Source organism: Neofelis nebulosa, chromosome X, assembly GCF_028018385.1.
Source record: "Neofelis nebulosa isolate mNeoNeb1 chromosome X, mNeoNeb1.pri, whole genome shotgun sequence".
Lineage (NCBI taxonomy): Eukaryota > Metazoa > Chordata > Mammalia > Carnivora > Felidae > Neofelis > Neofelis nebulosa.
In genome coordinates, this window is record NC_080800.1 from 107,787,520 (window position 1) to 107,815,194 (window position 27,675).

Below are 27,675 nucleotides of genomic sequence, written 5' to 3' on the forward strand. Positions count from 1 at the left end.
CACCAAGTCTTTACTTTCACAGACCTAATATTAATTGGGCACATTTCTGAAGTTGGAGTTCTTTGTACATTGCCAGAGCATTGAAAAGTTCAATATTACCTTTTAATAATATGTTTGAGTAGGTGAATCCATCAGTCTTGATACTAAAGAGCATAGTACAGTGAATTTATTCATATCTTGCCATCATTAGTTCTCAGCTGTTCCTTTTTGACTATTTCCTATATGGGAAAACCATTTCTCTTTATGGGGATTGCTCCTCAGACCTGAAGGCTGCGAGTTCATTATGGCAATATGAAAGTACGAAGGCAGCTGTGAACTCTTTTTAGAGGAACCATTGAGAGCAAAATCCCAGATATGTTTTTCTATAACAAAAGATCTGAAAGGATTTTGTGCCATTAAAAAATTAACGGCTAAGTTTCTTCAGTGGTGCAAAGAAAACAACAATTTTAATGGAAGTAAATTCAGGGGGTTGGCCACCCTCACAAAGCAGCATTACAAGAGATGCTTACAAAATGTTACCAAATTATTGAAGGAAGATGTTTAACATATGTTAACAAATTATAGAAGGTAAACTGTGCAACATTCCTCTCAAGGTTCATATAAAAAGTTTGAGCTGGAGTGATTCACAAAGAAAAAAAGCCAAAAAGGAAATTTTGAAAGAAAGAGAGGGACATATGAGTAGTTGCAGGCCAGTTCAGGCAAAATTTGAAGTGAGTTTCCTGACCTCCCAAAGGTTTGCTTTCCTTACCTCTGCAGGTCATTACTCCAATGAGGCTCCTGCCAGTATGGATGCACCAGGGACTTCATTGTTTCTCCTCTGAACTCTCTAAATTCCCCTCTCAAAGCAAGTATCTTCATTTGTCAGTTGTCCCACTGCCCCTCATCACCCTCAGACTGCTCTCGTTCCTTGCTAGGACCTTTAATCTCTTGAAGTGGCCTACTTCACCCAGTCCATTAACTATTTTCTGGCTAAACAGATTCTACTGCATACTCCTTGGTACCCTGTATTCCTTCACCCTCCTGAAAACCTTTCGCCAGTCTTACCATGCCAGTTCCTAGTTCATGGCCACTTGACTCAACCTTCTCTGCACCTTACCCTGGGCTGCAGAGGACTCTTATAGGAAGGTGCGTAGCTGAGCAGTCCTGGTCAATACAGACTCATGTTGGTCCTTGCTGCTGGGTCTCTTACCTCTCACTGATTTCTTCCTTTCATCCTGCCCAGGGCATTTATTCCAGGTCTGCTCCTGTCTCTTCATGGTCTCATTTCCAAATCACTTCCCTAATCAAGAGTTGACCAATCTCTTGCTATATGGAGAAGCATGGGATGCATATATACTTTTAGCTTCACCTCTCTTATCTCAGAGGAAGAGGATTCTTCCCTCTCTGAAGAAAACTCCACCTGAATTTGGATCACTCCCCGTTCTTCTCCAGGATTCCACTTCCATAATTATCCACAAGTACTCTTTCATTCTCAAGCATCTTCAACCTCACTCTCTCCATGGCCTCCTTCCCTTCTATTGAACAACAAACAACAATTTAACTTTAACTTTGTTACCAATTCCAGTTACCATTTACAATACCTGCATTTATTTTTGCTCAGCACCCAACTCTTTGACCTGTGGACTCTGTCCACTTTCTCTCCTCAATGTCATATGTTCTGGCCCCTACCTCTATCACTTTACTAAAATAGTTCTGGCTCAACACTGTCCTCAATTCCTTCCTTCTTTAGAATATCTGGTGATGCTGATTATTTCTACTTCTATACATTCTTCTTGTGGGCTCTATAATCCAATGTTTTTCTAGTTTTCTTTCAGCCTCTTAGACTGCTCTTTTTCTAACTCCTCTGCAGTCTCCTCTTTCTTTCCTTCTCCCTTACTGTGGGGTGGCCATCAAAGTTCTGTATTTAGCCTTTTACTATTCGCCAGGCTTCAGCCAACACCTCTGTACTACCATCTTCTATTCCTTCCACTTTCTTCAACCCTGATTTGAATATAAATCTCATATCTATTTCATAATTACCTACTATCTGAAACTGATCTCATATTCTATAAATCAGTCCCATGCACTAGTACATTTCTGTCAGTGTTACTATTATGGGTTTAATTTACACCTCCCCCCACCCCCAGCCGCAAATAACTTTATGTTGAAGTCCTCAGAATGTGACCTTATTTGGAAATAGGATCTTTGCAGAGGTAATCAAGTTAAAATGAGGTCCTTCTGGTGGGCTTATGGACTTATATGACCAGTGTACTTATAGAAAGGAGAAATTTGGACACAGAGACATGTAAAGAGGGAGAATGTCATGTAAACATGAAAGCAGAGATTGTGGTGATGCATCTACAAGCCAAGGAACGTCAAAGATTGCCAACAAACCATCATAAGCTATGAGAGGCATTGGGGCTCCTGGGTGGCTCAGTTGGTTGAGAGTCCAACTTCGGCTCAGGTCATGATCTCACGGTTTGTGGGTTGGAGCCCCGCATCGGGCTCTGTGCTGAAAGCTCAGAGCCTGGAGCCTGCTTCGGATTCTGTGTCTCCCTCTCGCTTTGCCCCACCCCTGCTCACACTCTGTCTCTCTCTCTCCTTCAAAAATAAATAAACATTAAAAAAAATCTTAAAAAAAGAAGCTAGGAGAGACATGGTACAGATTCTCCTTCCAGCCCTCAAGAGGAACCCACCCGGATGACACCTTAATCTCAGACTTCTGGCCTCCAGAAGTGTGAGGCAATAAAACCCAGTGTGTGGTACTTTGTTGCAGTAGCCCTAGCAAACTAATACAACCACTGACTCTCTTGTCTCCCAGACTAGAAAACCTCACCTCATCTCAGGTTCTTGCTTTTTCTTCCCCATCTATATCAAATCTTGTGTCAAAGACTTTCGTTATTCTTCTGAAGTGACTCCTAGCATCTTTAATCTCATACTTTCTGTTATATCCTTTTCTTCTACCATTTATTTTTTTTAATTTTTTTTTCAACGTTTTTTATTTATTTTTGGGACAGAGAGAGACAGAGCATGAACGGGGGAGGGGCAGAGAGAGAGGGAGACACAGAATCGGAAACAGGCTCCAGGCTCCGAGCCGTCAGCCCAGAGCCTGACGCGGGGCTCGAACTCACGGACCGCGAGATCGTGACCTGGCTGAAGTTGGACGCTTAACCGACTGCGCCACCCAGGCGCCCCTTCTTCTACCATTTAATCTCAGTTCTTGTTACCTTCACTCTAGTCCTGGGTTTCACTATTTCATATCTAAATTCCTATAAAACTCTCTGACGGATCTCTCTTTATCCAAAATTATTTCCTATCATATATATATATATGATATGATATATATATCAAAATATATAATCATTATAAAATATTATATTATAAAATATATAATGTTGCTTTTATCATACTAGCACCATGATTGAGATATGCTTATAGTGCCATATTGTCTATTATGCTAAATGTAACCTTGGCTTCATGGTTCCCATAATCTGGACCCACCTTGTCCACTCAATATTTTATCCCCCTATACCCATCATCCTTATTTCCCTCTTTGAGTTCTGTTCCTTATCCTCTCCTGCCTCCACATCAAGATATTTTCTTACTTTCCCTCCTCTCATCCAAACCTGTTCATTGTTTAAGATCCTGATCAATTTTCACTGACTGCAACTACTCTGGCCACACTAATATCTCTTGTCCTTGTTGCATTCTAATCAGTACTTACAGATTAGCACCAAGTGGTATTTCTTATATTTTATGTAAATTTACATATATTGTACCTCTATTTCCATCAGCTTATAGGATGCAGTGCTTGTTAATTAATTGATAGATCAAACTCTTAAAGAGGGAATAATGAGAAGTGGGGGGAGGGAAAGAAGATTGGATACCCAGAATAGTGAAAACTTCAGCTAGGACAATGCAAGAGAATGAATCTAAGTCAATGTTTTCCAAATGTGCTCCCTGGACCACCAGTATCTAAATTGTTTAGGATGCCTGATAAAATGCAAATTCCTGAACTCCATTATGGACCTAGTTAGTCAAACCCTGCAGTGCAAAAATAAGACTTTTTAAAGGTAACCCAATGATTCTTATATATACCAACTCTGAGAACCACTAGTCCAAGTAGAGAAGGCAGACAATAGATATGTTGAAAAGGAACAGCTGTTCTTAGGTTTACTGGCCACGTGTACTTTCCATCATGGTCATCAATAGAATGAAATAGTTTAGTTTCTCACTATCATGATTTGCTTTGATGTGATAACCTCTCTTCAACACATTGCTTTGAGAACAGCAGTCCTTTCTTCCATGGCAAGAATATTTCTAGTACTGCATCATAAATGTGAGCTAGGTAATATAGACTCTCTTGAAGAATAGAAATTTGTGGCACTCCAAGGAAAGGTAACTGAGACTGCTAGGCCAGCTTTGACTCTTACTTTCTTTGGGAAGTAAAATTTAACCACAGTATGCTATAGGCGCCTGGAATTCAAGTTTGGTAGCATGGAGAGAGAAATAGGAACTCTGAGATCTGGTGCTTAAGCCTTTAATTGGAACCAAGTGATAACTAAAACACGTAGCTGATTTAGATAAAAACTGAGGACCCACTTACTGGCTCACACCGAGCAGGATTTCTGCAGCTGACTACTACAGAAGCAAGATAACAAAATCAGATACGATAGAGGGGAAGAAAAATGCACAAAAGTCCTTGAATTAAAATGAATTGAAACCTTCTGGGAGAAAAGCTATTTGGTAAGCTCCATTAAGTCTATTGTAGATAGCTTTATTTGACAAAGCAGCATCCTGGCATGTGGAACAGGAAAGAAAATAGCTATAAGATGATCTGTCAGGGAGTTTTCAGTCTCTAAACGAATAAGATTCTGTGCAGTAGCCAATACAGCTTTTAACTCAAAAGAGATACAGAAGCAAAATGCAATTATATAACACTAGTAAGTGCATTTAATCTGAATCTCCCATAGACACTCCCTCTCCCAATAACTCCTCAAACTCAGCAATTTATCAAGTAAATACTCACACTTATGATCACATTCATTTCAGGGTAACACTGGATTAACACTATAGAATACTGCAGATACTTAGATGGAACCAATTCTATAAGTCAAAGATTAGTCAGCTATAAAACATCTTGGCTAAGAACTTAAATAATTTGAATAGCTCAATTATTATTAAACTCTTTTGTTTTTTTAAGCTATAAGTTTGTAGTATGTGTTTATAGTAATTAGGTCACTGTTCTGAAAATGCTATCTAATGATTAAAGGATTTATTCAATATATATGGAGAGTTATATGTTTAGGGATCGAACATGTGGCAGAAGTAGAGGAAATTCAGATGTAACAGCCACAAATGCCTTTTTAAAAGTCTGACTTGGTGGTTTTCTTTCTTTAAGAGTTTCTCTTGATGGAGTGAAGATTCTAGGACCACTCAAGTGTCTATAGAGCTGCTGACTTCAATATGCAAGTACTGGAACCAAGAAGTTCCAATTTGCATTATAATCAATAGGTTCTCTGTTTCTGTGTGTCTCTCTCACACACACAGTAGGGACAGTTTACTACAATATCGCCAATGTCTCTAGCACAGTTCTTGGCATGCAATAGGTATTAAGTGAATGAATAAATTCATTTAGCCATCACAACATTCCTGTTAGATGGTTGTATAATGTACTTCTTACAACTATAAAACCTGAGGCTCAGTGGGACAGAAGTCCTTCCTGTGTCAAGAAAAACAGTTTGGACTAGAACTCAGCTGCCCTAGCTTTAGGTCTGATGCTTTGTCCACTGTACCTTAGTGACTCCTAAGATTGTATGGAATGGCTTACCTGAAAACACTGGTTTGATTTTAATCTCACATCTGGTAATCCCCACCCCCCCCGATAAGATTTGTTATGAAATTGAAGGGTAGTGTATTCTCATATTGTTCAATATGTTTGTGTTGTGAGTTCTACTGGGGACCCACACTATGGCTGCACACTGAGGTCCTGAGTATACTAAGTAAGAGCAAAAGCTTTTACCAAGACATCTGTCTGTAGACTCTTGTTTGGTTCCCAATAAACCCCTCAGTAACCAGTAACTACAATAAAAGGCAGCAGATAGGTAAACTATCATATAAAATAGATATTTCCTGTTACTTGGTACAGTCTCTTTTAACTTTGTGATTCCTTAACGAAAAATATTTAATTTATATGAAGATAAATTTATCAAAAGTATCTTTTGTGATTTCTACCTTTGGAGACCTTCATCCCCAATTATATAACCAACTCCTACATTTTCCATACTTTCTTTTGTATTTTTTTGTTTCCGGTTTTTTTTTGTTTGTTTTTTTGTTTTTTTGTTTGTTTTTTTTTACTTTTGAATCTTAAATTCATCTGTTACTAATTTTGGTGTAAGGTATAAGTGACATAGGGATCTAACTACTTTTGTAAATGGCTACTTATATATTTATGTATAAGCTCTCATGATTCCTACTGTAGAACATATTATTAATAAATCCAAATCAAATATAGAACAATGCTGCCTAAATGTCAGCACTCCCAAGAAAAAAAAAAGTCCACTTTCAATTAGGTACTGTGATGGAATATTGGAGTAAATAAGAAGATCCTGTAGCCACAGGGTTGATATTCAGGCACTATGTACTTATATGGCTTTACCAATTGTTTCTTGCTGGCTCCAGACTGATGGTTTTGTGCCCATACCTTACTGGGTGTTAAAAGTTTTAAAATATCTCTGCAAGTAGATGTTAGTTAAATGAAAGAAAGAAGAATTATTTTTACCTGATTCCTCAGTTTCTTTTGTTTCTGTTGTTTCTTCTATTTCATCATCAGACATCTCCATTTCTTCTTCTCTTCTGATTCCCATTAACTCGTCATTATGTATGTTGCGAATTTCCTAAGGTTAAAAGTTATGCCTTTTAGGTAGGAAAGCTTTGAAAATGCTGAAGGAATGAACACAGTTAAGGAAAAGATAAAGCTGGGTTTTTTGACATATGACAAAACTTCAGAGTACTCTTAAGGTAAGGGCAAAGGGGCATGTTGGGGCTGAAACTGTCTCAACAGACAAAGCAGATTGTACATTCTGTCTTTCATAAGGCATTCTTACTATATCCAGATCTCTGACCATTGATGATTCTTATATCCATTCTATATTAGAAAGTACTGTTGGTAATAAAAGACCTCTCACCTCTTACATGGATTTCTGAACTTTCCTTTTAGGGTTCTGCCATTTTCACCTTCCCATGTCAAATCCCTTGATTTTGCTCCTTTCCATCCTCTTCCCTTTCCACTTACAGACTTACTCAGTGGAACTCTTAATATAACTTTTTTAGGTTTAGAAGTTACAGCAAAAATTACCTGTCAGGAGTGAACTTCTATCAGATCAACCCTTCCATGGATAATAACTGTACTCTGAACAAAACACAAAATCAGACCAAACCAAACCCCTAAGTACTTGATGGCACTGGAGCAAACAAAAGCAGGCATATCCTAAACAGCTGCTGACACTTGGAAGGATGTGGATCTCTTCAGTTTTTTAAGGGCCATTTAGTCTGACACCAGACCATAGTTAGCACCTCAAAGGGTGACTACATTTTAAATAGAAAACCTGGTCTTTATATCCTAAAGCAAACAAGGAGAGAGCTATAGGAAAGTGAGGACGGGATCCCAGAAAGGAGACAACCAGAGAGAGAGAGAGAGAGAGAGAGAGAGAGAGAGAGAGAGAACCAAATTCTGTGTATAATATCTGCTCAAATTTCTGCATGACTCTCGAACCATGGAAGCACAGGGCAGATTCCAAACAACACAGATAAGTCTAAAAGAACTGACCTGAGATTTGAGCTGCCATATAAGGGAGAGAATTTCCAGCTTAGATGCAATTAAGTAAATAGATCATTAAAACAAAAGAAACCCAAATCAACCTCCTTCGGAAGAATATAACAGAATGAACATAATAGAACATAACTAGAACCTTAAAAACAAAATATTCACAAAATGCAGGCAAAGACCCAGATTACCTGACATACAAAGAACTGGGATGAGATGACCCATTTTCAAGATAAAAGACAATCAACAGGGATCAAACTTGAATCAGATAGGGCAGTTAGCAGATAAGGAGTTAAATCAGCTATTATAACTATCTCAACGATGGAAAGGAAATATGATCATAATGAATGAAAAGACAGGAAATCTTGGCAGAGAAACAGAAACTTTAAAATTCTAAAACGGAAAAATACAGTATCCGAAATAAAAGTAACTGGATGAGCCTAAGTCTAGAATAGAGACGGCAAAACAAAGAGAGTACTTAAAGAGAGAACAATTCAAATTTATCCAATCTGAAGGACAGACAGAAACTAACTGGAATCACAGAGAGAAGAGATTGAATGTTTCAAAATACTTGAAGAAAAAAATATTTGAAGATGTCTCAAATTTGATGAAAGACATTAATCTATATATTCTAAGAGCTCAATGAACCCCAAGAAAGATATGTGTGAAAAAGATCTGTCTAAGAACACCATAGTCAAATTGCTGGAAAATAAACAGAAACAGAAACTCTTTAACTCTTTAGTTAGCTAAACTCATGGTGATAATCATTTTGCAATCTATATAGGTCAAATCATAATGTTGTGCACCTTAAACTTATACAGTACTGTATATCAATTATATTCTCAGTAAAAGTGGAAGAATAGACAAACTTAAAAGTAGACAGAAAAAAAAACCCTAATACATTATATACAAGGAAACAATTTGAACACTTTGTTTTCTTTCAGAAACAATATAGGCCAGAAATCAGGGGAACAAGATCTTTAAAGTGCATGAAGAAATAAAAATATCTGTTTATTCAGAATTCTGTATGCAGAGAAAAATTTTTTCAAGAATGGAGATGAATTAAATTTATTTTCAGACAAATGTAAATGCCAAGAATTTGTCATCCAAAGATTTGTACTATAAGAAATGCAGAAGAAAGTTCTTCAGGCTGAAGGGAAGTGCTTCCAGATGTAAACACAGATCTTCAGGAAGGTACGAAGAACTTTGGAAACGATGGAGATCATATTGGAAAAGTCACTTACAAAAAGCAAGCATGAAAACTGTACATTTTCAAACAGCTTGAAATCATTTAGAGACCACTAAATGCCTGTCAGAGGCTTCTCAGCATTGTGCTGAAAATTCCTTACCTAGTTTAGCCCCAATTGGGCCATAATACAGGAAATATCCAAAGCTGTCTGGTGAAAATTGCCTCCATTTAGTGGATTATAAATATTTCAAATGGGTTTCTTAATAATTAATGCTATTGTTAATTGCTATCTCAACTAATATCCTCCTTTTTTATTCTTGTACCAGGAAAAATAATAATTTCTATATCAAGATAGGTTTTCACCAAAGATAAATAAAAGTACCTTTTAAAAATGTAAGCTCTTCAGTATTATCACTGGTAGTTGAGGTAATAGAAAAATAGAAGTAATAGAAAATAGAAATACCAACATAGCATCTCTCAGGTGCTGCAGGGGCCTTGCTTAAAATAGAAGAAAATAATGACTTGCTTGAGAAAAATGAACTTTAAAGGGCTGTGTCAAGAGAGAGATTTGCTACATCTTATTCAAACTCATTACATAGAGAATAAAGGAATTGTTCATTTCTAAGAATTCATTCTGTCTTGGGAGTCTGGGTTTCAGTTATCATCAAAGAACTGTTACTGGAAAGGTGATTATAATGAGGTCTGACACTGGCAAATTCGAATATTGTACAACTTGCTGCATCGGAAAAGTTGTGGTTCTCCTCATTGCCTAACAAAAATGTAGCCTGTCAGTGGGTGTAAGTAGAGACCATCTCTCAATTCACAAACATGTTATCTGACTCTGGGAAAGTTATTGTGTTTCTCAGAAGAGTAAATTGTGTTCCTTCTAGGGAAATGTCCCAGGGCAGGGAGATCTAGCTGAGAGCTAAGACATGCCCAATAGCTGCTCAGCACCCACAAAACATCTTTCTGCTTCCAGCTGGGCAAGAAAGCATAATCTTTTCTTAGAAGTATAAAAAGTTCAATAACTAAGTGATGCAGCTTATCTAGAGGTCTTTCACATCTTCAACAAATCTCCAGAAATAAAAAGACCTATGGGTGACTTTTACCTCAATGCCTGAAAATACTTCAGGAACAAGAGTTACCAGTTCCTTTAGCTGATAATGAAATGAGGGAAAGAAAAACTAAGGGGAAGCTTGCTCTCAGTTGTTCAGTAAGGCATGCAAAGTGACAGAGCTTAGAGCCTTCTAACCACTAGGCAATCCCCCTTAACTACAAAGAAACTAAGCCTTGTATCATTACTCTTCTGTAAATATCCCAATACAAAGTCACATGAATGAGATAAAGGCAAAGAGAACATCAGAGGTTATAGGATACCATAGTAAAGTACACTTCTGGGGAGCATTTGGTAAATGGCAGTACCCCTAAATAAAGCAAGTAGGTTTTTAATTCTTTGAAAGCCTTATCATTAAAGCACTTGATATCAAAGATACCTGTTTTCTTTATTTCTTGTTGGGTCAAAAAAGCTCTAGTTTGGGAAGCAAACCCTAACAAATGCCTTTGGAGTGAAGGACTAAGGAAGGCACTCTACCTAGCTTGGCTCATAGGTGCAGGTAGGAGGAGGGCTCTGAGCCACTGAAGTGGAGGCAGGAAGGGAAGTAGATACCTCCCAGATTTGCCCCCTTTCCCATCCTGACATTTGAATCCAGTGCTGAAACCAAAAGAGTGGTAATGGCATGCAAAGACATTTTCCAGAAGTTTTCATTTGTAAATCTCTACCTGAGATTGACTGGGCCACGTCACTGATAGACTATATCAAAAAAGGTAAGACAGCACTCATAAACTTTCTATATACCATTCTCTTGCCCACAGTCGACCTGTGATATTTTTCATTTAAACAGCAAATTGTTAATGGTTTCTAAAAATGCATTACAATGGCTTTGAGTCTGTTTTAAAAGTAACTTAGAAAGTCACACGCTGCTCCACAATGGAGAAGACACTTTTACATAAAATCAAATTGAAACCAGAGACAGAGGAAAATACATGGAAAGAATCACCTTTGTACCAGATGACATTTTAAATTTATCATAAAGTAAGCAAATCACAGTCATTGCACATTAAGTATCTATATAGTTTCACAAAAATTTATATGAACTTAAATTCATCTTACTTATGATTTATGATAAGAACATGATTCTCAGTAAAGCAAAGTTCCTTATTAATTGTGTAACAAAATTGTACTTACCTAGACTTTCAACATTAACAGGATACTTGGTGAGGAAGGGGTCAAGTGAAGGAATGGAAAGGAACAGATAGCCTCTACACTTATGTAGAAATTTGAATCTGAGATATCATTCAATTCAATGAAGCAAAGCACAAACACAGGTTGTTAATCAATGCCTATTGTATGATACACATGGAAATAAAAATTAGGTTGATTCAAATTGTGTTAGTAGGTGTTCTTGTGGCTGAAAGCTAATAGCTAGTGTTAGTACACATGGGTACTAAAACAAGGGTATGCAGATGACTTAACCATCTGTTTACAAACAGTTCTTCAGAGTTTGGAATGGTAGGCTTGGAAATCTATAGAGAAAATTATTTTACCAATCACAGTATTTAATTTTATAAGAATATTAGCAATCATCAAGTCCCTTTTTCTCTGGCCTGATGGTATAAAATCTCATATTGGGGAGGATGTAAGGGAGTATATTCTAGTGCCTACTGCTATGGCTCTAGTTTCTAGATATCATCCATCCAAGGTTTAGCTTCTAATCTAGGCAGTCTTCTTAGTGAGAGAAACATGCAGGTTTTAAATGGCTCTGTAGAAAAAGAGTTCCTACAATACACAGAACTGTCAGTGAAGTCACTGCAGACACTAACTTTTGGTTAAGAAAGGGACTTCAACCTTCTCTTATTACCCTTTCCAATTGTATCTGCAGGAGCCTTACACACATCCAAATCAGGAAAGTAAACCAATGAAAAAGACTCATTAGCAAACTAGTATGCCCAGCATATGCTATTAAGGTGAGTGCCTAAGCTTCCTGAAGGTGCGGACTTTTTCTTCTTACTCCATAACCTCTCTCTAGTAAGACATTGTTGGCTGGTGGTAGGATGACAATTAAGACAGGAGCAGGTACTTTGTGACATGAGGAGGTTACCGGCTAGGCCATTCCCAAAGGCAACTGGTAAAAAAGGCTCAATGTCAGAAGCTTCCACCTTGATGAAACCTATGACTTAGGAGTTGTAGCTTTGATCCACAGGCCAAGAAAAAGCCAGTCTAGTTTATTTAAGTCACTGAAATGCTCTGATTCTCAGTGGGGTGCTAAGAGAGAGCTCAAATTTAAGAAGATGGTTGTCACTTTCTACAGGACACCTCTTTTTAGTTCTCAGAGTTTCCTATTATCAAGTTAAAATATGCAGAAGTTAAAAAAAGCCATGATTTAAAGAGGTACCAATGTAAAGTAGAAGAGGTATTTTCAGGTTTAGGAAATGCAATGCCTGAGGAAGGTCATAAGCTATGTTCCACTCTCAGTAGTTTCACTTATCAAGATTGAGGTATTCCAGGTGGACCTTAATTTAGTCCAATCCAATAGGCAGGAAGCATTTTTCTGGGTTTCCACAAGTCTATAAAATACATCGTAAAACATGTAGCTCTTGGCAAGTCATGCTAGCTATGTACTTTATCCTTGTCAGTGTACCAAGGAAGCTGTGCTACAATATTAGGTGATAGGGTGTATAGCTCTCATTCTCTACAGGCCTAGAGAACTTTCCAGCTTACTGGCTATCTTTACTGAGAAGGTAATTAAACTCAAGTATATACCCACCAGATAGGTAGGCTTGATATAACTACAAAGAGCCTTGATGAATAATATTAATGGAAATATCTTATTGCAAACCCATTTACGGGAGGGTTGTGGTCTGAACAAATCAGTGCTCAAATCAGAGACTCCCTTCCTCCTATGAAAAGATAATATTGTATTGGCAGGGCTGTCTGCAATGGGTGGGGCAGTTCAGACAGCTTCTTCCAACCCTGAGAATAGATACATGTGTATATACATTGAAGAAAAGGTAGAGACTTAATACAGCTTTTTTTTATTAATACAGCTTTTCTATAATTATAAGACATATTGAGCATTTTCCCTCAACCTTTATTCTTCTGAACTATTCAAACTAAAGAATTTGGATATTTTAAATTTAGGGTACTAAACTCCACTCCTCCCCCTTGAACACTTTCGTTACCCTTCTAGCTCTCTGAGGGCAAAGACCATCTGCTGAATTTTGTTTGTTTGAGGCTCAACAACTTTGAGTAGCCCTAGGATTCTAAAATCATTTTGTGCTACTGTAAGACAACAGATCCCTTTTTTGTTCCTAATTCTCTTTTTAAAAACAATTAAAGCGTTACTAGCTTTGTATGACTCTACTTATCCACTGCCCTGATATCTTCAGGGGTTTCTCCCCAGTGACTCCCAGATCCCTTTTCCTGAGCCAGAACTGATGGCTCAGAAACTATCAGTTTATGAACAGGGTTTGGCATATTTTCCTCTAAATGTTCTTCACAGTTTTCAAATTGTTGCCACACAAACTATGTCATTTTTTCTCATGAAAGATGGAAAGAATAGATTTATATCTTCATTTTATAGGTTAGGAAATTGAGGTCCACAAAGATGAAATGACTCATTCAAGAGTGCAAGGCAGTTTATACTAATGTTCCAAGTGAGAAGAAGAATTTCTAGTCTTGAATTGATCACATACTAGCTGTGTAATTTTGTGTATATCACTTAACATTTCTGTGTCTCAGTTTCCTCACATGTAAAACATGGCAATCATACCTACTTATTCTCCCTTATAGAGTTGTTAATGATAAATAGAAAAAATACTATTTCCCATTTATATAGCATTTACATTTTCAAACTCTACACATCTTTTATCTCATTTAATCCTGCAAGACTGGCTTCCTTATTATCTCTGACTTACAGGTGAAGAAATAGAGACTGAGAAGCTGACTAACCTGGTCAAAGTCACACAGCTGCAATGTGTCATAGCTAAGACCCGGATTCTCTGACATCAGGTCCAGTGTACTTTCCATTGCACCACATCTACTGGGAGGCTCACATAGGTGAGGCAACTGTCGTGAAAGCGCTTTATAAAATGTAAATGCCTTACAAATGCTACATAAACGTTAAGGAATATGAGAACCTGCATTTATAGATATAATGGGACTGGTACCACACTAGCAAAGAGGACTCAGAAACAAAGTTGAAAAGATTGCTGCATACACAGATCGAAAGTGTCAGGGCTGGGTAAGGAAGCTGCCCATAGGAACAGAAGAACTTGAAGTATAGGTAACACCATGCCAAAGGCAGATCCATGAAAAACAAACCTCCCATCTTGGTTTTTAACCTTGGACTCAGAATAGCAACCTAATCACATCAGACTTATTCTATGTGAAAAGTCATTTGAGCACAAGAGGATAGCTGCATGTCAACCTTAATCTGAAATCAGAGCCCTCTGTTACCTTTAAAGCTGCCACCTATAAAGATGGCTGAGTGGATTTGATAAAAGAAGCTCAGAAATTTCAATGTTCCAATGTAACACTAGGCAGCTTCAAGCCTCAACTGTCAAGATGCTCTAATAAATATAAGACAGCCCTAATGTTACTAACACTAGATGCACAGGTCAGTAATTATTGGTGTACCGGAGACTAGCTAGCTTAGACAAATAAACTTACAATGATCACCGCTACATTTTCACTACTAAGGTTTCTATCCAGCGCAATGCATTCAAGACAACACATGCACATTTATTACCCTTTTGGCAGCATGTGGTCTGGTCACAGTGACAGGCTATAGAGCATATCTCAGCGTTTCATTAGAGCTTTGTTGTGACCATGGGAGCTTGGCACTATTTAATTCTGACCAAACTCCAAATCAATAACTTGTTAAAGAAATAAACTGTCCCCCTGAGGGGCTACCAGAGTAAAAAGTTACCAACCTCAGCTTGTTTGCACCAAACGCTGATGTTTTTACGCTGGGCTTTTGTGAAATGGTCCCATGCCTTTTGTTTGGAGGCAGAATGGTACACAGCTACTATCTGCTCAACTGTAGCATCAGATCAGCAGTTGAATCAGGCCCGAGTATCATCCAGGGATGGCAAAAGAGAGGAGAAAAGAAATAAGAGAAGCATCAGCTTTGTTGTATCTTCTTGTATCACACCACTAGGCTATGGTTGTGCTCAGAAAAGGTTACGTGTGTTGGGGTATGATGATCTTAAGGAAGACTCAAAGGCAGAGATATCAGTATACAGAATGAAAAAAGGGAACTCCAGAAGGTTTGGGTGAAATAGTGACTAAAGTTTTTCTTTTAATTTTTTTAGTGTTTATTTATTTTTGGGAGACAGAGAGACAGAGTGCAAGCAGGGGAGGGGAAGAGAGAGAGGGAGACACAGAATCTGAAGCAGGCTCCAGACTCTGAGCTGTCAGCTCAGAGCTCAATGCGGGGCTCAAACCCGTGAAGCATGGGATTGTGACCTGAGCTGAAGTAGGACGCTTAACTGACTGAGCCACCCAGGCACCCCAGTGACTAAAGTTTTAATACAGGCAGTCTGTATTCATTCAGGCAGGAGAGGCAAGAGTTGAAGTGAATGTGATTTAGTACTAATAGCCTAGCCCAGAATGGCAGAGAGTGGCGAACTGTAACAGCTCCTTTTGACTACTGGCTTCTTTCATAAACTAGCCTTCCAAAAGGAGCCTGCATACTTCACTTCAACAGAATCCATATTTTTATTATTCTGAGGTATGTTTAACCAGAGGCATCAAATCAGAACCTAAGATGAATGGAATCTATTTTAAGTCTACCTAGATAGGCTTGTTGACTGGAGAAATATAAGTTTTATGGGAGAATACTGTGTAAGTGCAGTCCTAAAGAGCATTTTTCAGAGGCTCTTAAAATGTCAAACAGAGAAATGTATACAAATATTCTGGTGCTTTTTCCTAACCATTTCAACAGAAAGGAACCTTAGATATGACTTTTTTTTGGGGGGGGTGGAAAGGAAAAGAAGGAAAAGAGCCTCTTCCTGGGTGGGTATTCACAGTAAGAAAATCCAGAAGTGTTATTTTTTTTTTACAGCCCAGCTTATGCCCTGTCTACTAATGATTTAAGGATTTCTAATCCCATGATGCTTGCTGCTCTTTTTTTTCTATTTATTTTGAAATCCTAAAAACATGTGCCTTTCTCTGCCTAGATTCTATGTCCATATATATTTTCAAAACAAAAATGGAAAATTAAAGAACTCTTCCTTAATCCTAATTATGTATGAGTCAAGTATGGGAAATCAAATATGAAAAGAGTGGGCCTTAATTGTTTAAAAGCCAAATCATGGGACATCTGGGTGGCTCAGTTGGTTAAGTGTCCGACTACAGCTCAGGTCATGATCTCACAGTTTGTGGGTTTGAGCCCCACGTCAGGCTCTGGCCAGACAGCTCAGAGCCTGGAGCCTGCTTCAGATTCTGTGTCTCCCTCTCTCTCTACCCTACCCCACCCCACTCACACTCTGTCTGTCTCTCTCTCAAAAATAAATAAACATTAAAAAAATTTTAAAGCCAAATCATAAAACTATACCCTTATTCTTAAGGTGAATAGAGTTCCTCACTCAAAAGATGTGAGTGCATAATTTTATAGTATGTTGAACTAAAAATATCACTTGGGAATTTTTCTGATCTGTCTCATTTAATGGACCATAGAAAGGTTTGGAGTAGTACTTCTTTTTGAAAATGGCCATTTTGGTGGCTTCCCATCCCACCCAGTGTCAATAACATCCAGCGAAGAAGAAGAAAAAGACAACAAAGAAGAAGAAGAAGAAGACGAAGAAGAAGAAGAAGAAGAAGAAGAAGAAGAAGAAGAAGAAGAAGATGAAGACGAAGAAGAAGACGAAGACGAAGAAGAAGAAGAAGAAGAAGAAGAAGAAGAAGAAAGAGAAGGAGAAGAAGGAGGAGGAGGAGGAGAAGGAGAAGAAAAAGAAGAAGGAGAAGAAGAAGAAGGAGGAGGAGGAGGAGGAGGAGGAGAAGAAGAAGAAGAAGAAGAAGAAGAAGAAGAAGAAGGAGGAGGAGGAGGAGGAGGAGAAGGAGGAGGAGAAGGAGAAAGAGAAGGAGAAGAAGAAGAAGAAGAATACAAAGAAGAACAAGAAGAAGAAGAAGAAGAACAAGAACAAGAACAAGAACAAGAAACAACAACAACAAGTAGAAGTAGCAAATTTGACTTTTATTCAATCACCCTGGGAAACATAATTACACTTTCACTGAAATGTAGTACCTGAAAAACTTATAATAACGATGTGAATCTGAAGCAGAGAAGCTTACAAATGCTGATGCTGTATTCTAACTTTAGCGATGAAATACCCAACTTTCCACTGAGGTCTGGAGCTGCTTATAACTTACTTTGAGAACAAGCAAGAATAAAAGCATGGGATTGTGGCCTAGCTGTCAGTGTTTCTAAGGAGCTGAAGGAGATACGCCAGAAAAAATGAACATAGGAGGTGTCCACATGAATCCCATTAAACTGGAGCTCAGGCATTGGGCAACAGAAGGAGAACACAAGGCAGTGAAGAAGAGATCCTTGTCCTTTGACACAGGATGGCATTATAGGCCTGGCTCCGTGTGGAGAAAATGGTGCCTAAGTGAAGTGCCCTTTCACCCTTCCACAGAACTCTGACTTCCACTCACATTGAATGAGAATTCCAGAAAGGGCCTGTTTAAATTTCTCCTTCGCTTCTTCCATGTCTTTCTCATGGGCAGCTTTCTCATTCACTAGGCGGCGAACATGGCTGTTGGCTGATTGGATCATAGAGTAGAAGTTGTTGGCACTGCGGCGGTTCACTTCTCCTCGTTCAATCCAGGTGAGCAAGGTCTGTACAGCCTCTGAGAATTTGGAATCATCTGAAAAAAAAAGAGATTTTTCAAATCATTAAAAGTAACTACGTCTCTACCCAACATGCTGGCAAGGAGGCCACCATGGCATTTTGGAAGTGGTTGTTAAATGAACTGCTGAATAAGGAGCTGTGTGTGCATATGTGTGCACCTGGGCAGCAGACAAGTAGGCCAACTGAAAGAACAAAAGACTCAAAAAGTGGTCAGATTGGTTGTAGCTTATGAAGAATTTTCAGAAAGAGAATTGTTTCTTTTTTAAAGTGTTCTTTACTGATACAGTTTTCACATGTTGCAAATTTCTTAACCTCTCTGTATGTGTGTTCCCTTTGTGTAATACGCAAATTAGCAATGAGAGAACTTCAGAATTCTACAGTCCTGTTTTTTTAATAAAGAAAAGTAAACTTGTGTCTTGAGTTTAACTTGAATTTGATAGTTACTTTGTCCTGGATCCATGAAATTAGTGTTGGTAGGAGCTTTAAGAAAGAGTTAAATGGGTAGTTCTTTAGGTATAAACACTTACATTTTTGACCTTTTATAGCATCACTCCTGCATTCAATCCACAGCCCCAGGCTTTTCACTCAGTTCCAGCCAATCTATTTTGACGTAATTCATTCTATTTCTACATTTCTCCACATCCTGATTCTCTTGCCTGAGGAACCCTCCAAGTAGATTTATGCAGCTAGTCAGGAGTTATTCTCTGATGTTAAAATAGTAGTAAAGCTTATCCAAAGCTTCTGGTCCAGCTTCCTGAGATAGACACTTAGTATATTCTGTTGTTAAAGGCTCCTGAGAGAGAGAATCCATTAGCATCCCATTGAAGGCCTGTTCTGGGGCTTCACATGCCTCTCTGGCCAGGAACCCTCATGTCCAGTGGAAATAGCTCTCACTGCAATCTGAATTTCTTGCCTCTTGCCATTTTTCAGTGCAGACATATAATGAGAGGTAAGCCTCCCCTTGAGAGCAGGTTTTTATTTCATTACTTGCATACAGTCTTATGTTTGATGCTCATTTTCTGCATGAACTCTACACAATCAGCAAACTCATTCTTTAAAACAAATTCAGACTGACTTGTTTGGTGTTATATAAACATGACTTTTTTTTTTTTTACCAATGCTTTCAGCCTTTCTAGCTTTTCAAAATGTATCATTATTTCTGTGTCTGTATGCTGTATATATCTTCTTTTTTCTTATGTGAAGACAAAATCAATCCAAACAAAGGATTTCATAAATGTGTGATCCCTGAGGCTATATGTTGCAAACAAGTTTGGTGAGTGAGACCTATTTGGAAAGTGGAATTAGCAACATCTTGCTGAGTCCAGAGCACAAGAAGCAGGGAAAATTCATGCCATTAGAGCTGGGTTGGTATCATCAATAAGATCAATGGGACACCAGCATTCATCCAATAAAATCAGCCAAAGTTGGGGGCGCCTGGGTGGCTCAGTCGGTTGGGTGTCCGACTTCGGCTCAGGTCATGATCTCACGGTCTGTGAGTTTGAGCCCCGCGTCGGGCTCTGTGCTGACAGCTCAGAGCTTGGTGCCCATTTTGGATTCTGTGTCTCCCTCTCTCTCTGCCCCTCCCCTGTTCATGCTTTGTCTCTGTCTCAAAAATAAATAAACGTTAAAAATTAAAAAAAAAAATCAGCCAAAGTTGGAGAATGAGGGAGACTGGATTTGAACTACTAACACAGGAGACCAGACAGGACGATTCATGTTAAATTAGAATAATGGCTCTGAGAGTCAAGCAGGGTAACAGGAATAAAAACTAAAGGGAGAATTGTCCTATTTAGCATGTCTCAAAGTCTCCATGGTCCCCATGTGAAATAAGTTGGCCATTTTAAGTGATTAAAGAAGTCCTCTTTTGGTTGTGGTAGCTAAGTCTTTGAGTCATCTAAGAATGTACACTGTGACCACTCTCTGGGCCTCCATTTTCTCATCTGTAAAAAGGGAATTTTACCAGAGTTTTCCAGGGTTACATCAAGTTATATTGTTCTGATTTAGAATTCAAAACTAACTTGTTATCTACAATGAAATGGGATGCTTACAGGTCCCAAGTCATGAATCACAGCTAAAATTCTCTGATGCACAAAGGCAGGAAAAATGTGTTTCATCCTAGTCATTTTATGTGTGGAGAGAAAATCGCCATCCCTTGAGACAGTGGAGGAGCAGAGACACAGGTGTGAGGACAAATTTTCTAGTTCTTCAGTTACTGGGTACAGCTCTCTATCTGGAAGACTACAACATAAGAAATGCTTAGAACCCATTAGTGGGAAATTCAAAGGATAACTGCCAATGGTACAAATGTATTAAGTTTCCCCAAAGGAAAGAGTTCTTTTAATCACAAAGCTCAAGTGCTTTCTATACCTTTTAGTTTTTCAGCAACAATGCTGCATTCGTGATCTGAATAGTGGACCACTGGGGGTGGGGATGGTGGGCGCAATCTTTCTTCTTCCATCCTTCTACGGTGGCGCTCCTCCCTTGCTAGCATGCGCTGTTTGCATTCCCACTCATACAGGTCATCTCGAGCCTGTGCAAAATCAACGTGGAGCCGGCCTGTGTCCTTCTTGTCAGTGCTAGATCCCAGGCGAATGCGGTAACCTAAATGCACAGAGGGAGGGAGAGGGGTACAAGAGCAGCTCAGTGGGTGAGCAACAGTAAGTACTTTTCCAAGTTCAGTGTTTCAGATATAGATGCAGCAGTTTCAAGTGACCACATAATTCTCTTCCCACTACTAATTAGCAAGGTGAACCATCAAAAGACTTGGATTGTAGTTTCATTTCTGATAACAGTTTATTATTCTATGGGTTGGGTCAATCTTGCTCATAGGGGTTCTATTCCTCCATCTGCCACCTTACCTCAGAGGTAAGAGGGAGGGTCAATGGGTAATGGTATTATGAATGAGCCTTACAGGTCATGATCTCATGGTTCATGGGTTCAAGCCTTGCATCAGGGTCTGAGTTTGTAGCATGGGGCCTACTTGGAATTCTCAGCACAGGGAGGGGAACTCAGTCAAAGTATGGTGATCTCCTTGAGTTGAGGAAATTGAACTAGGAATCCAGGGAGACTATGGAAGACAGAGTTTGTATGGCAGAGTACTAGAAAGAAGAAAGCTATACAGAGAAACAACTTCAGAGATCTGCAGAGGGTCCTCCACTATTCTTTAGCTGCATACTGATTGTGTGTGTGTGTGTGTGTGTGTGTGTGTGTGTGTGTAAACTACCCGTGTATTAGAGGTAACAATCCCTGGAGCTTACACGGGGCTGGGAAAAGTTCCTCTCTCCACCAGCCAGAGCAGAAAAAAATGAATAATTCATAGATTATTGAGTAGAGTAGTCAGAAGGGGTTTGCCTTAGTTAGTGGAGAAAAATGAGCCCTAGACTAAATCCTGCTTTGGTGTTGCTGAACAAAACTTAAAAAAACAAGACCTAAAAGGATAAAAGATTTTCCAAGTTACTTAATTGCATCCCAGAACAAAGTTCAAGAATATTTACAGGAATGAAAAATATCTGGCACCCAGCATGGTAAAATTCACAATGTTTGGTATCCAATAAAAAATTATCCAATATTCAAAAAATGAGGAAAATCATAAGAAACATTTAAGAACTCATCCAATCAAAACAGACCCAGAGGTGATACACATAATATAATTAATATACAAGGATACAAAAATAACTATTATAATTGGATTTCATATGCTGAAGAAGTTAAAGTTTAACCATATTAATTAGAAACACAAAAGACAAAAAAAGTCAAATTTTTAGAGATTTAAAGTACAATGTCTGAGTTGAAAAAAATTCACTGAATAGAAGCAATGGCAAATCAGACACTGCAGAAGAAAAGATTAATGAACTTGAAGACACAGCAATATAAGCTATTCAACATGAAATACAGAGAAAAAGGACTGTAAGAAAATGAACAGAGTAGTAGTAAGCTTGGGACAACTTCAAGGGGCCTAATACAGCCCAACTGGGACCTTGACTGGAGAGAGGTGAGGGAATAGAAAAAAAATATTTGAAGAAATAAGGGTAGAAAACTTTCCAAATTTAATGAAAACTCAGAGGTCTAAGAATTTCCATGAAACTCATGCACAAGAAACATGAAGGATATTATACCAGGCACATAATAATCAAATTTCTCAACATCAATAATAAAGAGAATATCTTAAAAGCTGCCATAGACATGACACATTATGTGCAGAGAAACAAAAAGATAACATCATATTTCTTATTGAGAACAATACAAGCAAGAAAAAAATGAAGTAACATAAGGAAAAAAAAACTGTCCACCTAGAGTTCTACATCCAGACAACATATCTTTCAAAAAGAAAGGTGGAATAAATTATTGTTGATACATACATCAGGAGCAGACTCGCACCATAACAAATGTTAAAGAAAATTCAAGCACAGGAAAATGATACCAAATGGAAATTTGAATCTATACCAAGGAAGAGTTTACATAATATATGATTCCATTTATATGAAATTCTAGAAAATGCACACTAATCTGACAGACAATAGACCGGTAGTTGCCTGGGGAGAGAAGAGGGGAGGGGTAGGAAGAAGGGATCACAAATGTGGTATGAAGGAAGCTTTTGGGAGAAGTGGACATGTCCGTTATTTTGATTGTTGTGATGGTTTCACAGATGTATGTCTGTGTCAATACCAGACAAATACCAAATTGTAGTTTTGAAATATGTGAAATTCATTGTATGTCAATTATTATACTTCAATAAAGCTGTTATAAAGAATAATGCCCATTAACATTCAAACTGCTACACATTATTTTTCGAAAGAAGAATAAATGCATTCCAAATAAGCACATTCTGCTAGGGCCCTTTCCAACTGACAATGCACTTTCACACTCAGTCATCTTATTTAATCATCTGAGCCATCAGAAAACTGGTTATTAATGATTACCGTGGCTATTTTTCCAGGATCATGGATAGGATCAAATGAGAGGATGATACAAAAGCTTGGTGTAAACACATGACAGATACCGTGATGCTATGAGGTTGGTGCACCGTGCACACTGGCAGCTCCCAAAGATGTTCAAACTCCAATAGAAAAAAAGTGGTTATTTCTACAGAATGTAGAAATGTAGCCCCTTTTCTAAAGGATTTTTGTTTGTTTTAACCTCTTCCTTTTATAATGTGGGAGAACAGCCAAGCAATTCAGGAGATTTCTAGCACTTATGAGCTTTCAGGGAGCAAGTTAAAATTTAAAGGGCAAAATTTAGCTATTTTCACATCATTGATTGCAATCCCCTTTCCTCTGGCAGCCTTGAGAATGCTTCCAGGAGGTGGTTGTTGCCGAGAGATTTCAATGATATTTAGATGGATACCTCCTGAGCAGCATGCCATCTTTTATGTACAGCTGTTCAGAGTTTTTTTAAGACCTTTAAGTTTTTATTAAAATAGTCTATAGTGGAATGCTCTATTATCATTCCTAAGTGCTGTCAAATCTTTAGTATTTAGATTTTACAGCACTTAGCAAATGTAACAAGAGTATTCTACATCTCAATAGCCAAATTATGGAAGCAGCCCAAGTGTCCACTGGTAGATGAATGGATAAAGAAGAGATAGTATATATACACAATGGAATATTATTCAGTCATAAAAAAGAATGAAATACTGCCATTTGCAATGACATGGATGGGGCTAGAGAGTATCATGCTAAGCAAAATAAGTCAATTAGAAAAAGACAAATACCATATAATTTCACTCATATGTGGAATTTAAGAAACAAAGTAATGGGCAAAGGGGAAAAAAAGAGATACAAACCAAGAAAGAGACTCTTTACTATAGAGAACAAACTAATGTTTACCAGAGGTGAGATGGGTGGGGGGATGGGTGAAATAGGTGATGGGGATTAAGGAGGGCACTTGTGATGATAACTGGGTGATGTATGGAATTGTTGAATCATTATATTGTACATCTAAAACTAATATAATACTGTATGTTAACTAACTGTAATTAAAATTTTTAAAAATTAATAAAAAAGAATATTTTACATCTGCATGCTCCTCTCCTTTCCCATGTTACTAGGCTACTTCTTCAAACACACATTACCTTTTCTCTGCCTGTTGCAACAGGCATCTAACTGATCTCCCTTCAACTTTTTTTCTGTTTTCCTCTAATCCATTTTTATACAGAGATGTCAGATTAATCCCTCAGAAACAATTATCTTGTTCAAAATTTCCTTCAACATTTCCCTATTACCCGAGGTGTAAAGACCCAACTGTTAAACCTTTCAAAGTGTGCTAACAGCTGATGTTTTCTCTTCTCCTTTCATGCCTAGTCAGTACACAAACTACTACTCTTTGTTTCCTTGAATGTTCACAAAACTTACCACTTTTGTACCTTTGCTTTTGCTGTATCTCTGCCCCATTGCCCACGTGCAAATGCTTTCTCTTTGCCAAAGACTTGGTTCAAATGGTACCTTTCTCAATACCCCCATGGTCAAGAGTTAGACATTTTCTCTCTCTGTCCCCATCCCCTTCTCTCCTCTGAACTTCCCAAACGCTTTGTCCATACTTCAGCCCTCATTATTTTCAGTCTTGTTATTAGCACTGAGTATGTTTTATTGGTGTCTTGAGAAATGCCTAGTGCTGAATGTTTCTTTAACAAATAAGTGTATGACTGCCTACTAACCCTAACTTCATTAAGGGAAAAAACTAGGTTTTACTCATTTTCTTCTCTGCACAACATTCAGCACAATAGCTTACACAAAGGAGATGTCCAACAAGTGCCTGTTATACGAATGAAGATTCTGCCACCCCAAAATGTCTAGCACTGGGGCGCCTGGGTGGCGCAGTCGGTTAAGCGTCCGACTTCAGCCAGGTCACGATCTCGCGGTCTGTGAGTTCGAGCCCCGCGTCAGGCTCTGGGCTGATGGCTCGGAGCCTGGAGCCTGTTTCCGATTCTGTGTCTCCCTCTCTCTCTGCCCCTCCCCCGTTCATGCTCTGTCTCTCTCTGTCCCAAAAATAAATAAAAAACGTTGAAAAAAATTAAAAAAAAATGTCTAGCACTTGGACCCATTTCCTCCAAACAATTACTCTTAGGCAAGGAAGTTGTTAATTGTTCTATGCCCTTTCAGATTACCCTGTCTTCTGCCTTTAGTCTTATTTGCCCACTGCTTCATAGAGAACAATACCAATTCAAAATAAGCAAAGGATCAACCATGAAACTTTATCTTGAAACCACCCCAAAAGCAAAGGGCTTCACTTTATAGTATTTAACACAAATCATTCCAATTGTAATGCCTTGCCTCAGTCTCCCCAAATTTGAACTTTTACCATGAATAAGAGACTTTAGGCAAAGTAGTTCTTACTATCTGTACTCTGTCACTTCTAGGTTAGACTAATGCTACAGTTGGCTGACTTATCTTCTAGTAACTACGTTTGCCCATGCCCCTCAGTCTGTCCTTTAAACAGAAGGGATATTTCTAAAATGTATATCAGATTATGTCACTCTACTACTTAAAATCCTCCAATGACTTCGCATTGCATCCAGAATAATAAACTAATTACTATAGATGATTATAAGGGTCAACACGGTTTGGTATTTCTTACCTCTCAGACTTCATTTCCCTTCACTGCCTCTCTCTCATTTACAATGTTCCAGTCATGTTAACCTTGTCTCTTTCACTTAAACATGCCAAGTCCATTTCATCTCAGGGCCTTTAACTTGCTCTTTCTTATTTTGGAATGCTCAGCTCCCAGATGTTCACATGGCCATCCCCTTCATATTGTTCAGATCTCAATTCAAATGACAGGGAAGACTTGCTTTCCTAACAATGCTAGGCACATTAGCTATTTTTATCTTCTTCATAGCAGTTATTGGTACCTGATATTAATTATTTTTTACATATATATTATACCATCTCCAGAATGTAATATCCCTGATGGCAGGAAGTTTGTCTATCTTGGTCTTTGCTGTATCCTTAGCAACCTAGCATTCTGCCTAGCTGTCAATAAATATTTGATAACAAACTGACTTCCATAGCTATTTCTGAGCATTTGCTTTTGTGCCAGATTATGTGCTAGATAGTGGGGATTTGAAGTTAAATAAAACATGGTCCCTTCCCTTAAGGAGTTCATACTCTGGTCAAGAAGACAGATACAGAAAGAGACAGTTCTAGCATGGTGTTACAGGTGTCATGCTAGCAGGAAGCACTGAGGAGGGGCTGCCCAGAACAGCCTGGGGCACAGTGGGGAGAGAAGTCAGAGAAAGCTTTCCAGAAGAGGTTATGCTTGAGCTGGAACTTTGGGGTGTGAGAATGTATACATGGGAGGTGGGATGGAAAAGGTAATTGTAGTCAGAGGAAAAGACATAAGACACCATGGCACATTGTGAGAACTACAATTAGCTTAGTGTGCTTAGGACATGGTATGTGAGGGAAGAACTGGGAGATGGATGGTACTGAGAAGTAAGACAGATCATCAAGGCCTTCAGATGTTACAAGTAAGGAGTTTTGGACAACGGATACAATTGAGAACTATCAAAGAACTTTAAAGGAAGAAGTTGGGTGAAAACATTCATTTTCCATCTCTGAAGGCAAGAGGGGATACCATTAAGCCCAAATTTTATCTGCCACAAATGCACTGATCTCCAATCTCTGCGTTGTGCCCAGTGGGCACACTGCTTATGACTAAACACCTACCAGAGAGATAGAGGGCTTTGTCCACCATGTACTCCTCAGCAAAGCGAATGTGACAAAAGTTCTTTTTGCTCTTCCGAATAGCAATGATCTCTCCACACTGTTCGAACACTTCCACGATGATTTGCTCAGTCCCATTTTCAGGCAGGCCACCCACAAATACTGTTTTGCACCCTGGTGGGCGTTCTCGAGTTGCAGGAGGTGGAAGATCTAAGCAGAATTGCAAAAGCATTTGAAATTAAAATGTTTGCTTGGGACAGACCTTTTTAGAAATCTAACATATCCCAGAGATAGCCCTACTGTCCCCATCAGGCTTTTGCCTAAGAGTGCCAGAAGCATGCGGCCTCTAAGGTGCTCATCTCTGCTCCACAGCACATGAAAATAATTTTCTTCAATGGTTTGGTGACCATGACATCCAAATGATAAAAACTCAGACCCATCTGCCTGTCCCATCCAGAGTTCTTTAATTCTGTTCTTGTGTTGTGACAACTCAGCTATGCCCAATTTTCAGTTGTTTTTGCTAAGAAGACAGTTAGTGGGGGGACATCCCACTCACTTTAAATTCTTACTTTCAGGAATTCTCAGAACCAAGGTTCCTGAGAAAAAGGTTGTTTAATTCAGTTGATAGTTACTAAATTCCCTCTGTTCATGGTTACTGAAATAATTGTTTCAGAATTAATTTGACAATGATGGGGTAAACATTTACAAAAATATTTATGAGTGTCAGAATGGTTCGGCTGACAAAGTCAGCTAGACTATAAACCATCCTTTTTAGGTTTTTTGCTTTTGATACCAGCAAGTCTTTCCTCAAATTCCTTGCTGGAGGGGTGAGGTCCAGAGTCAATTGGGCAGCATTTAGAGGGAAGTATGAAAGACAGCAGAGAAAGTAAGCTCATCTGGGAAATCATTAACTAAAGTGAGATAAATTTGGCTATAGAGAGTCATTAAAAACCTACGTAATGAGATGATTCTCCCTCTGCGAAAAAAAAATATGCTTTCTACTCACTCATCTTACACATAAAGCCTGTTGGATCTGCTAGATCCTTGTTGCTATTTATATGTATCCAAGCATTTTCCAAACAAAATTCTACAGTTCATAGCCCAACAAA

The 27,675-nt window shown here is 38.5% G+C and overlaps 1 protein-coding gene across 11 annotated transcripts in view; it reads right to left on the reverse strand.

The window, feature by feature from the left end:
- ENOX2 (ecto-NOX disulfide-thiol exchanger 2) overlaps window positions 1-27,675 on the reverse strand; it is a 262,257-nt gene that overhangs the window by 17,117 nt on the left and 217,465 nt on the right. For all 11 annotated transcript variants that reach the window (XM_058712519.1, XM_058712518.1, XM_058712514.1 and 8 more), the window contains 5 exons: window positions 26,570-26,776; window positions 20,274-20,507; window positions 17,710-17,922; window positions 14,985-15,091; window positions 6,761-6,875 (listed from right to left, as the gene is read on the reverse strand). In XM_058712519.1, coding sequence (XP_058568502.1) covers window positions 6,761-6,875; window positions 14,985-15,091; window positions 17,710-17,922; window positions 20,274-20,507; window positions 26,570-26,776 — 876 coding nt within the window. The remainder of the gene's footprint in view (window positions 1-6,760; window positions 6,876-14,984; window positions 15,092-17,709; window positions 17,923-20,273; window positions 20,508-26,569; window positions 26,777-27,675) is intronic.